Genomic DNA, 16,292 nt, shown 5'->3' on the forward strand with positions numbered 1-16,292 from the left:
CAGATTTCTCAATCATAAGCGAGAAAAGCAATTTCCTGAAACTAGTAATTAAACTGGAAACTGCAACTGAACAAAACTGCACACCTACTTTGAGCCTCGTGTTCTTTTAGAACTGATGGAGATTCCCGTGGCCTCCAGGGGTGCCAGGCTCCAGTCTGTTCCCGGGAAGGCTGGTTTCCTGGGCTTCCCTGGGGAGGGGCCCACCCAACTGTCCTGTTGCTCAGACCCTGGAGAGGCTTGGGGCAGTGGCCCCCAGATACTGCCTGCAGCTTCCTTTGCATCCACTCAGGGTCTACAGTAGACACCCAAAGGTGGCCTCTCGGTTCTTCGCGGCTTTCCACTGTGGTTCGAGGCCCAGGCGGGAGCTGTGGCTGAGCCTGCCTGATGCAGGCACCTGGTTTCCACTGAGGACTCCGGCAGGATCTGGGTGTGCCTGGACGCCCAGCTAATACCACCTCTCAAGCTCAACCCCACATTCCCCAACAACCCGAAAAATTAAAAAGGTGGCCTGGGTTAACGCAATCAGGATAAAACACAAGCAGATGTTAGGATCGGGGCAGGAACTGTAGTAATTTGACGCAGAAAGGTCTTGGGATCAAGCCAGCTTTCTTTGAAAAAGGAGGTAGTGCACGTGTTCACAGGAAAACAGTTATCTTATATCAACAAAACTAGAACATTCTAGCTGGCTAGAAAATATAAATACTGTGCAACCTTATAGCTAGAATAATTGAGAACAGATACAACAAGAAAAAATGAAAATAAACAAATAAAAATTCACAGAGTTGCCTGTGAGTCCTCCTCAGAGAGGAAGGTGAGAAGTGACCCTGGCAGGGAGATGGGGCTGGCACCAGAGCCTCCTGTGTATGATGACATCCCCGGGGAAAGCTGTTCAAACCACGTCATCTTGGACACGCTGCTCCCCACCCAGGAAGTCAGCTAGCTCGTGGACAAAATGAGTGGGTGAAGGCTGTGGTTCTGAACCCCAGGTACCCATCAGAATCCTGGGAAACTCTCAGAAAACACAGGTGGGGGCTGGGTCTCCCTTGAGGTCAATGGAATAAAAAAAAATGCCTGAGGATTTGTACTGTGTAAAGTTTCCCTCAGGATGGGGGGAATCATGATATGTTGTCAGGGCGGCAATAAACATAGCTAAGTCCTAGTTCAGAACTCCTCCACAAAGTCTGAAGTTCAGAGTCACAAAGACCGAAGTTCAGAGTAATAAAGCAAACTTTCAGGCAGCCTTCTGTTTCCAGAACCTGAATCTTATAAGGATGTAAGAAACATCCTGTCATACCAGAAGGCAGAGAAGCTGTCACAAACTACCAGCGAAAACTACCAAGAGGACTCAGGGGCCAAGGTCAAGAGGCTGCTCCTGGCCAGAGATCAGCCCAATAGATCATCCAAAGAACAGCAGCAATGACCAGGAACCACTGACTATGGTAAAATCCACAGGGTCATAATGATACTTGGTGAATCCTTAATAACTCATTGCCCTTCCTCTACAGAATGTGACAGAAATGGCTGAACAAGAGCTAACACTTCCATAACTTAGGGTAGTTTCTACGAAGCATCTAGAGAATAGGGCTGTATTAAGCAGCACAGTGAGCTGTAAACATGACATACTACATGCATTTACTCTAGAGAAATTCAACACCACCAAATGCCTCCCAGCATTTGCGGTCCCCCTTCTGGGTAGAGATGGGGGAAGTGGTGGGTGGGAGGGGAGTGTGTGAATAGAATGAAGAACATCACGGTATATAAGGCCAAGAGAACTTGTCCTACGGTTTGGATCAGAATTTCCACAAAGCCACTTTGTTGTGGATCACGGGCTCCAAATGAATTCCTAGGGGCAGCCTGGAAAAGTTCAAAAATACTCTGCTGTCTGCACTTCATTATTTGCCCTAAAATTAAATGTATAAAAGACTCTCCTCATTTAACTTTCCACTTTCCAATGAATAATTTTCTGAAGTTGCTGATGTTGGCTGATTAGAAACATTTCATTTTTCAAGTCTCATGACTTCAGGAATTAATTTGATCTCTCAAAGTTTATTTTACCAGTTGTCTAAATTCTTGTGGTTGCTCAGTATCGAGTGGAGTATAGCTATAGGTCATTCCAAAATAGGTTTCCACGTTCAGTATCTGGTTACCTGAGAAAACCAGCTGATTCCCAACCTCAGTAATTTTCTGTAAACGTTACTTAAGTTTCAACAAAAATACCAGGTGCTTTGGTTCCATAATGGGGTGGCAGGAAAAAGGGGTATATTGGATTCAAAGACCAGCTCTGTTCCTCCCGTGGCTGGGAAGGCAGATGCCTAGTATATTCAACTAAAGTAGAAGGCAAACAATTCATTTTAAGAAAATATCTTCAGTTTGGAAGACCGCTCTCCAATTGGTAATCTGTTGGCTAACCATGGGGAGTGAGGAAGAAGTGAAAGTGCTTTCTTGACCAATAAAGAGACTCAACCAACTGCTTAGTATTCATACAATTATCCCTGCATACAGCAATTATATTTCCACGGGTTAATTATATGTCCAACTGGTCAACCTTTGTCTTATACATGAGAACCAAATGTCTGAATGCAACCACAAAAAGTGAATTCTTCACAGATTGAGTTGTTTCCCAGTTTCCTAATTCAATCCACCGAACGTGAATTATTAGGACTAACCAAATCCTTCTTGAGTATATCCTACTGCTGCAAAGAATTTGCACCAGATAGCTTGGTAACCACTGGGATACACAAGCCCCAGAAAACCACCCCACCGGGCCACATTGAGGGTTGTCTACGTACTTTGCTGTCCGGACTTCTAAGGTGCCCTTGAGCTTCTCCTCGCTGTCGTTTTCAAAGTACATCAGCTTGGACTGCCGGAGGACAAACCAGCGCTTCTTCCAGTTCCTCCGGGATAGCGTGGAGGAGCCCCCTCCTTTCTTGTGGAGCCAGCCTTGTTTGAGGGCCTCCTGCTTGGAGCGGAACCACAGGAAGGTTTCGTCCTTGAGGACGCACCAGCGACGCTTCCAGGAGTTCATCAAGCCACCTGTGCTCCCAAGATTGGGGAGGGAGGGTTTAGGAATGTCAGTCAAAGCAGATGCCAACAGCATCAGTGGAAGACCTGAAGGTTTCGTCTACCTTTAAATCTGCCCCAACTGAACAGCCCCCGAGAATGTCCTCTATGCAGGGGCACCTGCAGGCGGTGCTCTGGGTGCAACAGATGCTACCCAAGCTCAGGTGAATTATACAAGAACGTGGAACCTTCCTTACAGGCAGACATCCAAAGCAGCTTCTGCTCACTTAACTGAGAAATCTCTGTGAGGAGCTAACAGAAAGGCGAGTTCTGATCCTCTAATCCTAAAGATGAGTCAAAGGCCATGGGTTCCGTATGTATGGAGCATGCCTACGGAGATTCTTTTTAAATGGTGTCAAAGTTTACATGTTCCCTTCTCTATATGGTCAGCATGGGAACAGGAATTATCAGCCACTCCAGAGTTTAGTAATAAACTCTGATTTACTTAGGGAAACAAAAAACGGCATTTTCAGATAAGCATGTCATTTCAAAGAAAAGCACCATCATCTTAAAATGTTTTTTATGTCTGAAGTATATAGTTTAGAATTTGAAACACAGCAAAAGTCCAAACTGCATTGTGGATGGTACTAAAAAACAAGAATTTAGCTATTATGTATCTAGTGGAAAAATACTGATGGTTGAAAGAAATCAGACAAGGATATACAGGTGTCATCTTTTGTAGGATAAAATATTTCTGATATTCTTCTAGAAGGATAACTTCTACCTTAGTTTTCCAGATTCCCCAAGGATGCTAAAGGGTGACATTTTACTACCACCTTTTGAAATCTCTTTTCCTTAATATGTGGAAAAACATAATCTACTTCAGCAATTTATTAAAATGTCCACAAAGTATTTTTTGATCAGCCAGTAATAAAAACAAGGAACACTTAAAAATAGATATTTAACATATACGCAATATAAACAGAAAATACACGTAAAACAGGAGACCTTTTCAGATTGTTTTTCACCGGTTCTGTCATGATCAAGAGTGAAATCTCACATTGGAACAAATGAAGTAGTGACACTGCTGTTCTGTGTTCAGCGTGCAATGGATAGATAGGGCACATCCTTAGCTGAACTATACAAAGCTGCAGTCCCTCCTTCTACCTGAAGTATTTCCTGCTCACCTTGTTGAGAAGTCTCTGCAAGCATGTCAAGCTCCAGACCTTTTCCTAACCAAGAGTAAACTTACCAAGGACTATCAGAATGAAACACTTTATAAAAAAAAATATGTGACTTTAATCTGGGTTTCTCAAAACAGGCCCAGAGGAAGATAATTCTGCTATCCTCTCATCTTTCAATGATCAGGGTTATTCACAATTGTTTCAAAGACACAGATTAGAACCATTCTCGCGATAGCCCTTACCACTAATTTATTTAATCTGTGGCCCATGTGTTATTAATCGTACCCCCAGCCCTCCTTCTCTTCATACTTTATCATTTTGAGAATGTGATCAATGTCATTAATTTCCTAATTGCAGACACCTTCAGTAGGCTCCAGGTGGTAAAAACTCATTTATGCTCATAATTATAATCTGGTGATGGGATTTTCTATATCAATGGTTTCTCCAATTTTTTTGGTTACTACTTTAAGACTTATTGACAATAAATGATGCTGCATTTGCACAATAATTTCTTTTTAAGAAACAAGTTTGGCAAAAACCCTCACCGACTTACCTTCTTGAGCGCTGATTTCAATGCTTTGAATGTATTTTTACTTTCCTAATCTCATTGTTTTAACCAGATAAAACTATGTTATAAATCCAAAGCCATGCATTATAAACCACAGTGCTGCTGACTGGGAGTTTTAAAGCTAGTTTAGGGAACTAAACATTATTGGAACGAGGGGACCAGATAATAATAAAAAGCTCATATTTCTTCCACCCAAGAACTGGATGAGAAAATCTTCAAATGATTAGGTACTTAGTGGATTCTTCAGTTCTGATTTGTGATTATAGTTTTTCCTTTGTCAGGTATTCTGATGCTGGATACATCACATGGTTAGGATTCCTCAATCTTTTTCATTCCAACATGCCTATAAAAATCGGCACCAACCAGGGTCTCTCCGTAATTTTCCCCTAAACTAAATCCAGTGGTGGATTCTGAGCCTGAGAGTAGTAGAACGTTGAAAAGCAAATGGCTGATGTTAGCAACTAGACTAATGCTGAAAAAGAGAAGTGGTAGTTTAAAAAGTAGCAAAACAGAAATCAAACGTGGGAAGAAAAGGAAAGGAAAAAAAAAACATGAGGACAAAGAAAGTCTTGTGAAAAAGGATAAATAAGCCCAAAGAAGACAGAAACAAAGAAGAAACAGGGAAAGGGAGGTCAGGCTAATAATAATAATAATAATAATAATAATAATTAGTGGGGAAAAGAGATAAACAGCAAAGGTAAACGAAGACAGCAGCACAGAATAAAGAAAAATGTCAAGGACCAAAAAGAAAAAAAACAAAAATCAAACAAACAAAACTTGAAGAAGAGAGAAAACAATAAAAGGAGAGAAGAGAAAAGAAAATGTAGCAAAAAGGATGTCACCTGGGGATCATGGTTCTTGTTATCCTTGCCCTATTCCTAAGCTTTCTGACTCTTTCCCTTTACCCAGATGAGGACAATGCGAAAAACAAGATGCTCTCCTCTTTCAAGGATCCTTCTAAAGCTCCTATCAAAAACTGGGGATGGTTATGGTATTGCATTATCCCTACTTATCTGAAACTGCCACCAACTTAGAAAATGACAAAGTTCAAAAACCTGAATAAGGTGTGAGCACAGGGTCCTAATTAAACAGTTTTCCAAAAAGAGTATTTTCAAGGTTCCCAAGTGTTGAGGTTTAAGATAGTATATTCATTGCTTTTCTGCCTTTTGGCTAAGATCAAGTGTAAATAGTACAGTCAAAGTTTAATAGCAACTGAAACAGATGACTAAAACTCTCTTCACAGAGTAGGACAGATGGTGGATACTAGTTAGCAGTTTAAGCAAGGTGTGTTCTCTCTGAATTTTTTTTTTCCATATGCATGGCCTATCCTAATACTCCTGTGGAGAGAGAAAAATGCATGTTCTCATTGTAACCGGTCATACTGATTCCAGCAGTGCATGCCCGTGTGAGTGTATGAGAGAGAGGAAAAGTGAGTGAAAGAGGAGAAACAGGGAAGGAAAGAGAAAGAGGTATGGAGACAGGAAAGAAATACAGGATAAGACAGGAGGAGGCAAAGGAAAGGAAAGAGGGCTGAAAACAGGGACAGTGGCTGCAAACTCTTTGTCCTACCACTTTGCACCTACCCAAGGAGAGTCAAGGAACCATCCTTTGCGGTAGGACAGGGTCACTCAAGTTATATCGCCATGGCATCCTCCACTCACCTACGAGCACCTAACACCAAGGTAAGGGGTATTTGGGTGACTTTCCCAGCACCCCCTTCAATCAGCCTCAGTGCACAATCGCAGTTCTCCATTGCTCTGCCCCTGACCCAGGCTCGGTGGGGGCTGCAGGCCATACCTTTCATGTACAGAAAGCTGTGGAAGTACGGCAGTGTGACGCAGCTATACACAGAGTCCCGCCGGTACGACAGCTCATCATCCGTATCAAACCTAGAGTCAAAATCTTCTTCACTGTCTTCAAACTGGACAAGGGGAGAGAAAGCTGATGGTGAGCAGAGAGGACAGAAAGCAAGCACCAAAAATGCCCAGCATATATCAAAATTTTAATTATACAAAAAAACCAACAAAGAAGCAATCCTCTGATTTGTAAAATTACAACAGATGTGACGATCAAAAGAACTCAGAATTACAAAATACTAGCTTTTAAGGTCAAAGGGCCTGTTGACTTGATACTTAAAATACAAATGTTACTTTAATCCAAAGGCTATCTGTCTATTCTAAGAAACAACACTGCTGTTTAAGGGTATAATTTTAATCAAACCATGCCAGAGTTAATTCCTTTTAAATTACTACACTAAAAATATTTCCAAGTCTTAGACAAGGGAGCATTTAATGCATGGCCAATGGGAAAAATAAATAAATCCGGAGACTGGGAAGTATGTTTAAGTCCTAAAGATTCCTCCTTTACAACCAGTATAAGAAATAACATCTTGTGGCGAGGACTGTAAAGCTACTATAACCAAAGCTCCCCAATACGCCCCTGGCAATTCCAGCTCCAATTTAGGGCGTTTCTCATTTCCCAACCTGCTGCAAAAGCCTCCATTTAAAATGGCAGTTTTCTTAGGCTTTAGGCAAAATTCACTTCTGTGATTTGAGAACTGAATACACAAAAGGCACGGGGAAACTTCCATTTACCAATGCAACTGCTTTTGGAAAGAGAAAGGGGTTCGAGATTATCTTGAAGACTGTGACTTGGAAACTCTGCACCATCTGCAGGGCGTGACTTAATCCAATGATGTTGCAACAGGAATGTGGATTTTGTACAATTTCCTTCTCAATGTGGCAATTCCTCGGTCCCAAGAGGAGACGGATACTCACCGAGGACTGTGCACCTTCCGAGCTAAACCGGTAGGCCCCAGAGCTGTTGTAGGTGCCCCCGGAGCAGCGGTAATCCGGGGACCACTGGCTGCCGTAGGAGTTGGAGAAGGTCACGCTGCTGCCGGAGGTGACAGCGCCGTCTTCATAGTCGTCCTGGTGGTAGCCGTAGTCCCCGTCCGGGGAGGGGAGGTCCCCGGTGCTCTGGGGCATGCAGTAGGTGGACTCCCCACCGGAAGAGTTCTGCAGGCTGAGGGAGTCGTGGGCCGAGGGGGCGAGCAGCACGGTGCTGTCGGCACTGGGGCTGGTGGGCACCACCGTGTCGTTGACGTAAGGATCCTCCTCGGAAGAGTCGTCGCTCGTGCGGATGCCACTGGTTCTCTGGTCCGAGTGGCCGTGCTCGCTGGGGTTCGGCGAGTCCTTGAAGGCGTCGTCGTCGGCCTCGAAGCCCTCGTCCACCTCCTCCTCCGGGTAGGGCTGGCTGAAGTTGAAGCTGGGCTTCACCCCGCACGCGCTCCCCGCGAGCTCGCTGAGCTCGGCCGAGAACTCGCTGCCCACGGAGAGGGACCTCTCGATGTTCCGGACGCATTCGTCGATCTCGTCGAAGTTGAGGGACTCGAGGAACTCCTGGGCGGCCCTGCACGCCTCGTCCTCAAGCCTCTTGAGCTCCTCGTCCCGCAGCTGCTGCAGCTTCTGCAGGGAAGCCTCGGTCAGGGACAGCTCCTGCCGCTCCTTCATGCGCTGGAGGTCTTCTATCTCTTTCTCGAGGCGGAGGATCTCTTCTACTTGTTTGTTTTCCCGGTTCACTTCGGCCTCCTTTTCGCTCTTCTGCAAGGCTTTAAGTTCTTGCTGCTTCCTTGCTTCCTCCTAGACATACAGGGAAGGTAGTTATTAGAAGGTTTCACTACAAAAAATATATATAAGCATCATTCATTTCCCCTTTGCAATGAAGAACCACGATGAAGTGTGGTTATTCTGGTTTAGAGATATCATCTGGTAGGTAGTCATAAGAAAATCTTAGCTAGTCACTAAGCTTTACCCCAGCCAGAAATCAACTGTCATGGATTAGAAATTGCATCATAAGCCATTGCCTCTAAAGTTTTCGTCTTCCTCTAGCTTTTTGCTTTATTTCCGTTTTGAATCCTCGAGTCAAAGCAGGTAAAGCATGAAGGAAAGGGATAAACAAGTTGAAAGGTGTCAAAGCATTCTCACCTGTTGGGCACGGATCTCGGCCTCTCTTCGTGCTCTCTCTCTTTCTCTAAAAATAGTAAACAAACAAAGAGAAAAGAAAAAGTGAAAATAATAAGCAACAAAAAAAATCCTAAAAACCACTCTGGGAAGAGATCTAATTTTTCTTTTTTTTAAATGCTTTGCTACAGACAACTTAAAAGCATGAAGGACACAGCTTCTTGCTTTGGTGATACACTTATTCTATGCCCCAAATAAAGATACACACAGAACTGGGTCATTCATGTTGCCCCAAAATTTTACACTTGAGCCACCAAGAGTTCCTGTTTCAAACAGGAGATTCTGCAGCATCCACTGGGAATTCCTGCTGCATGGATGGCTATATATATATATTTTTTATTTTGAAATAAGTTAAAAGTTATAGGAACAGTTGCAAAAACAATACTAACCCCATACAAAGAATTCCATCATACCGACTCCCCTCCCCCGATAGCTCAATCCACCAACTTTAACATACTGTCACATCGCTATTTCTTTCCCTCCCTCCCTCCCTATCTATCATCCATCATCTGTTGCTCTGTCTTCTGAACATATGAGAGCAAGCTGCACACATCCTTGAACATACACTGTAATTCACGTATACACTTCACATGGATGGATATTGAGCATAAAATTCAAAATACGTCCTTCTGCTTCATCCAAGCAGGAAATGAACTGTACCTTTCCTCTTCCTCCCGTTTCCTCTTCTCTTCCTCCTCCCATTTCCTCTTCTCTTCCTCCTCCCGTTTCCTCTTCTCTTCCTCCTCCCGTTTTTTCCTTTCTTCTTGGTCCCGCTTCTCTGCTAGCAGCTGTCTGTAAACTCTCCGGGCAATCTGACCCCGGAGTTGCTTCTGGAAAATTATGGCTGCTTTTTTCAGGTGCAAAAATCTCCTCCTCAGAAGGAACGCTCTGTAATTCTTCTGTATCGTCACCACACAATACAGGACCTTTCTGTATTGCTTTCTGAAAATGAAAACCGAAACAAAACAACAGAACGACTGTTGCTGTAATGAGGCTTCGAGCTATTCAAATGAATTTACACTCATGCCACAAAACAAAAGAAGAGGCCCTAGATTGGGGTGGAGAGTCTTATTATAGAATCTAGAGAGAACACGGAGGCCCCTTTTCCCCAAATAAGAGACTAAAAACAAAAGAATACTAATAGACAAAATGAGAGCAAGGACTCTGGCATTATCTTGGCTAAATAAACACACAACCCCTAAGCTTACTTTGAATAGTGCTGGCAGGAAATTGGGTTGCAAACAGGACCAAAAGAGATTTGACATATATTCCTGTTTCATATGGGGGGAAAAAATCCCCACAGCAGGGCAGCTTTGGATTTCAGAAAATGCAATGTGCCAGGTTCCAGGTGGCCTGCTGCTCTGCACAGGTGGACAGAACTAAAATGCATGTGAAAAGCAACCCTCATTCCACAAACAACTGGAGCACGGGCCTCCGTTGACTCAGTGAGACAACAGCACAGTGGCTGGGCCTGCGGCTTCGATAAGCGATGCAGAGGAACCAGGAAAACCTTTTTAAACACCAGGACAGAGTCCCGTAATGTCACTGTCCCAAGTGAGACGTCAAAAAGCGACTCGTCCCCTTTCCTTCTTTTGCCCTGATCACGCTAACTGGGGGCTGGCATTGCTGGTTAGGAGCCAGGTCCCCACTCCAGGTCTAAGCCAGGACTCAGATCCATTTTCCACTGAAGGCAAACAGCTCGTGCTACTGTGCTGGTGGCACACAGGGGAACAGTGGACTTTTCAGGGAAGTCCAACGGCCTCTCTCTGTGTCGGGGGCTCATACCTTGCCACGTAGCCCAAGATGTAGGCCCGGATCACCAGGGCGGCCCGCGTAACTTCCTCCTCCCGCTGCTTCTCCAGTTTCTGCTCCAAGGATTCCCGGAGGAACACCTGCCCGGGAGAGAGGTGGTGTGAGAACTCAAACGCATGGCAGGCAGAGGAAGACATCTCTGAATAGAGACCTGGAAGGTTCTTATCTTGTTCCTTATGTTTGCGCCAAGCATGCTTTCCACAACAGTGCTGCTCAAACGCCCTGTGGGAATGAGTTTTTTTGGTTTTTAAATTTCCTGTCACGGACTAATCTGTAAAATATAATATATATTACTAGAAAGATGAAATAAAATAAAATAAAAGACCCAATTAAAAAAATATATATATATATGATTAGATCAACAGGTTTATGATCAATGTTGCTAAATGCTTTATCTCATTGTGGAACAGGACAAATAGTTCTTATAGTCTAAGTAACAAAAATGATACAAGCTAGATTCAAAACAAAATAAGGAAGGGGAAGAGGGAGGGAAGAAGGGAAAGAAGGAAGGGAGGAAAGAAGGAAGGAAGGGAAAAAAAACAGGAAATTTCTCAAATGTGGTTTACTGTCACATGAAAACCTTCTCTTCAGGCCTGTCAGGGCATCTGGGCTTCAAAAATTTGAATGCACATAAAAAAACTGACATCAACGCTCTAATTCTGAAACCTTGGTTTGAAATCAGGATTGAACCACTTAGCTACAGCTTAATTCCACTATCACAAATGCCAGAAGAGGTGCTAAATAAATTGAAGGTATTTGCTGTCCACTATCTGGATATGGACATCTCGATCCTATACTTCTTAAATAAGATAAGGGTGTATGATGACTGGCCGTTTATATCAGAATTCCTAAGTTTTGAAAAGATATGCAAATATTAAGATACCTCCCCCCCTCCACCTTTGGTCAAGGTGACTTATTAATTCTGCAATTTCAAATTTAACAAAGGGGTAAGAAGTTTCATATCATTCCCTAAAAGAAAACTCATGCTGAAAATCTTTGTGCTTTTTTGTTGATGGTCAGCCTGGAGGCATTTTGGGAGGGCACTAAATGACACACCTCTCCCTCCCAATCTTGCTTTAGGCTGCCAGGCCTCATTCTGGCTTGTAATGTTGCACTATGCCCCACTGAGGGCCCAAATTTCCAGCTCTCTGCTCCATCTCTTCACTAACATTTGGGTAAAAAAAGCAAATACAAAGTCCAACCACCATGTGACTCAGACATATCACCTACTCCACTCATTTCCTGAGCATTTCTAAAAATCAACTGTGCGTATAATTCTCCAGAAAATTCTGTAATGCAATCCCCATCCTAGCAATGCAATTAACAGGCTCTGTTTATGTATCAAGAGACTGTACCTTTAGCAAGTTGTGCATGTGGTTTTTTTTTTTTTTAACATAAAGGATATAAGCTACAACTACAAAGTGTACTTGGTTTGATAATGCTAAAAGGTCTTCAGAAACATGAATCTCTCTGTATTTATTAGAACATGGACCAAAAGCAGGTCTCCTCAAGACATTTGTAAAATACAATAAAAATATATTACTAGGAAGATGTAATCTAAAGACATAAAATATAAGCCCTTATCATGATACATACAACTCTCAAATGTTTAGGAAATTCATAGATCAATAGATAGATGGACAGAGAGAATAATACAGCAAATGGGACAAAATGTTAAAATTGGAGGATCTGAGTATCTTGGAGTTCCCTGTGTGGGTTTTGTATTATTTTTGCAACTGTCTTATACGTTTGAAATTATTTCAAAATAAAAGTTAAAAAAAAAAATGTAACCCCTATTTTTTTTAAATTATTAGATTCAACAAGCAAATTGCTATCACATTTTTCTAGGTGCTTCTCTTATTGCATACAGTATTTGAACTACTCTTTCAAAGAGTATTTTTTGGGATGAAGTATCTTACTCTAGTGTTTTTCCTGTGCTGAGTAGTAAAAGAAAAGTGATAAAGTGAAATCCTGGGAGAATAATGGTATTATTGGTGGTGACATAATTAGACAAACGTTTGTAGATTCTGATTTGTGATAAAACTCATAAGGTGAACAAGTAGAAAACTATATTAAAAAAAACAAGTGGAAAACTATATAAAACAAATGTCTCATCTCTTACCAGAAATCTAAAGAATATTGTGGTTGGAATAAGAATCCGTGAAAAATCCTGCTTTACTTTTTTTTTTTTTTATCACCATAAATTCTTTTTTTTTTTTTTTAATTTTTTTATCTTCATTTTATTGAGATATATTCACATACCACGCAGTCATACAAAACAAATCGTACTTTCAATTGTTTACAGTACCATTACATAGTTGTACATTCATCACCTAAATCAATCCCTGACACCTTCATTAGCACACACACAAAAATAACAAGAATAATAATTAGAGTGAAAAAGAGCAATTGAAGTAAAAAAGAACACTGGGTACCTTTGTCTGTTTGTTTCCTTCCCCTATTTTTCTACTCATCCATCCATAAACTAGACAAAGTGGAGTGTGGTCCTTATGGCTTTCCCAATCCTATTGTCACCCCTCATAAGCTACATTTTTATACAACTGTCTTCGAGATTCATGGGTTCTGGGTTGTAGTTTGATAGTTTCAGGTATCCACCACCAGCTACCCCAATTCTCTAGAACCTAAAAAGAGTTGTCTAAAGTGTGCGTAAGAGTGCCCACCAGAGTGACCTCTCGGCTCGTTTTGGAATCTCTCTGCCACTGAAGCTTATTTCATTTCCTTTCACATCCCCCTTTTGGTCAAGAAGATGTTCTCCGTCCCACGATGCCGGGTCTACATTCCTCCCCGGGAGTCATATTCCACGTTGCCAGGGAGATTCACTCCCCTGGGTGTCTGATCCCACGTAGGGGGGAGGGCAGTGATTTCACCTTTCAAGTTGGCTTAGCCAGAGAGAGAGGGCCACATCTGAGCAACAAAGAGGCATTCGGGAGGAGGCTCATAGGCACAACCATAGGGAGGCCTAGCCTCTCCTTTGCAGCAACCGTGTTCCCAAGGGTAAAACCTGTGGTAGAGGGCTCAACCCATCAAACCACCAGTCCCCTATGTCTGTGGTCATGTTAGCAACCATGGAGGTGGGGTAGGCGAATACCCCTGCATTCTCCACAGGCTCCTCAAGGGGGCACTACATCTTTTTTTTTTCCTTGTTTTTCTTTCTTTTTTTTTTTAACTTTCCCTTCTTTTTTAAATCAACTGTATGAAAAAAAAGTTAAAAAGAAAACAAACATACAATAAAAGAACATTTCAAAGAGACCATAACAAGGGAGTAAGAGAAAGACAACTAACCTAAGATAACTGCTTAACTTCCAACATGTTCCTACTTTACCCCAAGAAAGTTACCTAATATAGCAACATTTCTGTGAACTTGTTCCTACTATATCCATCAGAAATTAACAGACCATAGTCATTCCTGGGCATCCCCAGAACGTTAAATAGCTTATCTGTTCTTCTTGGATTATTGTTCTGCTTTACTTTTATGCCCATTAAAAAGATAACTCTTAGGCTCTGCCTAAGAGCTTGTATCGTTTTGTTACTTAGACTATAAGAACTATTTGTCCTGTTCCACAACGAGATAAAGCATTTAGCAACATTTTTCACAATTTGACAGTTATTTTATACCTGTTCAATTAAATTCCCTTCTAATTTCCACATCTTTATGATGACTCTCCTTCACTAGCAAACGAAGCAGAATGCTTTTAGCTGCCTGACTCTGCTTCTTCATGAAGAATATCCACCCTGGATTTATGCAACAGTACACGGAAAACTCGCCAGTTCTCCCAGGTCAGCAGTGGGTTGCAGCATCAGGTGGCCACGTCCCAGGCCGTGGTCAAGGATGGACTCGGCTGGACCCAGTGAACATGGATGGATGCGCTGTCAGCAGGAGGCACGAGAAAGCGGCTTAGGGAAGGACGAGCTTGCCCACTGCAGTCTGAGTTCCTCTACCCTCAACCACCTCCTCGGCTTAATTTTATTCAATATCCACCAAGAACAGTCTTATGAGACTTTTCCCCACCATTACCTGGATAGCTTAAGACTCTATGGATTGTTCTAGGATGCTATCTTTATGAAAATACCCCTTGCAGGTTTTCTTGCTATAGAACGGATGGGAAAAGCAGGCCTGCAATGGAATCCAGGTCAGAAAAGTGAAATGTGTCAAAGAAAACTGCATTGGAGTCTGGAGACAAAGGGAAAGTCAAAACTAGGGGAGGGAAGAGGGGCAAGGCTTAGCTCTAGCACCCTAAAATCTCAACTTCTTAATGGGGAAAGATACCAGAATCCCCTGCATAGGCCTCCCACCATCTTTCAGAATTTCAGAACACTTCACGGTGATGTACAGGAATTCTTGTCTTCAAGGATTAAATGTTTTACATATGTCGGCCAATTCAGACCTGGTGTTATGTTGAATCTGAATTCAGTACATGTTGATTACAACACTGCCCTCCTCTTCCTCTGTGTAAGTACAACTGCGATTTCTGTACCTTAAGATCCAGCTGTTCATTAGAGATTCATAGCTTAAAATACAGAGACCTTCTGATGACAATGCTGACACATGCTAGTGTACAACGAGGGTCAAATATCGGTCAAGGTCAAAGCCATTTAGAGGACACAAATTTAAATGCTTTAACATTTCTATTTACTTCCTAATATTTCTGTGGACTAAAAGGCTTCCACCCTACTTCTACTTCCAACTGTTTACCAATTAAAACGTAACTCCTCATTTAAAGGTTTCCTTTTCTTGAATACTCTCCTGATCATTTCCGTGAATGGTGATCTCTTTCCTAGAGAAGCTGTATTCTCATCTTCAAGGAGATTATACTGCACGATTTAATTTATCAGTTGTACATGGATTTCTTATCTTTCAGCAACACAAACTGAGGACAAAGCCTCTGTCTTTAGGCTCTGTACCCTCCCCATTCTACCAGACTTTTCTTGGGCCTCATTTGCATAATATAAGCTATAAGGGAAACTGGATTGGTTCTTTGGTGATCAGAAAACAGACTGCTATTGGTGGGGTGAGTCACACACATCTATGATAATCCACTGAATAAGGCAGTGAGATGGAGGAATATCACTTTATAGAGAATAAAATGGCTTTTTGATGAAAGAAAACATCAGAGCAAACTACATTGTACTGTCATGAGTCCCACTTGAGTCATTTTCTTTGCAGTTTTTCTTGAACAACTAAACCTAAGGCATCTTTGTGACGTCCCTTAAAGTTTTTCAGCACTTAACAAATATTGATTGAGCACCTACTATGTGCACTGAATGGAAATAGGAGCAATAATTCAACTCTACATTCTCCATTGGGCAGTTATGAAGAAGCCAACAGGTAATGACAAGACGGCATGATAAGTGCTAGGACAGGGCTAAGAACAGGGTGCTGGGGGGCCACATAAACAGGGGCTTACCTCAGTTTTGGAGGTAAGAGTGGGTTGTTAAAAAACGGTTTCATTTCAACGTCTATGTCTAAGCCAAGACCTGAAGGAGGAGTTCGCCAAATGAGTGGGGAGTAAAATTCCAGGCAGAGGGGATGAGGTACCTGTGGTGGGCACACCTGAAGATGACCCCCGATGAGTTATACCCGAGTATGGGTTAGAGCTGAGACTTGAATCTAGCGAACAGTTTATGGCAAAGGTGATGGGGTGCCTCTCTCATGATTATGGTATATGACATAATACTCTGTACTGG

General features: G+C 42.4%; 1 protein-coding gene across 1 annotated transcript in view; it reads right to left on the minus strand.

Moving 5' to 3' along the window:
* The window catches only part of MYO10 (myosin X), a 238,625-nt gene that overhangs the window by 23,617 nt on the left and 198,716 nt on the right, over positions 1-16,292 (minus strand). The window contains exons 22-27 of the mRNA XM_037798873.1: positions 10,560-10,666; positions 9,435-9,716; positions 8,739-8,784; positions 7,530-8,393; positions 6,550-6,673; positions 2,790-3,033 (exon numbers count right to left, since the gene is read on the minus strand). Of these exons, the coding sequence (XP_037654801.1) occupies positions 2,790-3,033; positions 6,550-6,673; positions 7,530-8,393; positions 8,739-8,784; positions 9,435-9,716; positions 10,560-10,666 (1,667 nt within the window). The remainder of the gene's footprint in view (positions 1-2,789; positions 3,034-6,549; positions 6,674-7,529; positions 8,394-8,738; positions 8,785-9,434; positions 9,717-10,559; positions 10,667-16,292) is intronic.

Source organism: Choloepus didactylus, chromosome 11 (assembly GCF_015220235.1).
Source record: "Choloepus didactylus isolate mChoDid1 chromosome 11, mChoDid1.pri, whole genome shotgun sequence".
NCBI lineage: Eukaryota > Metazoa > Chordata > Mammalia > Pilosa > Megalonychidae > Choloepus > Choloepus didactylus.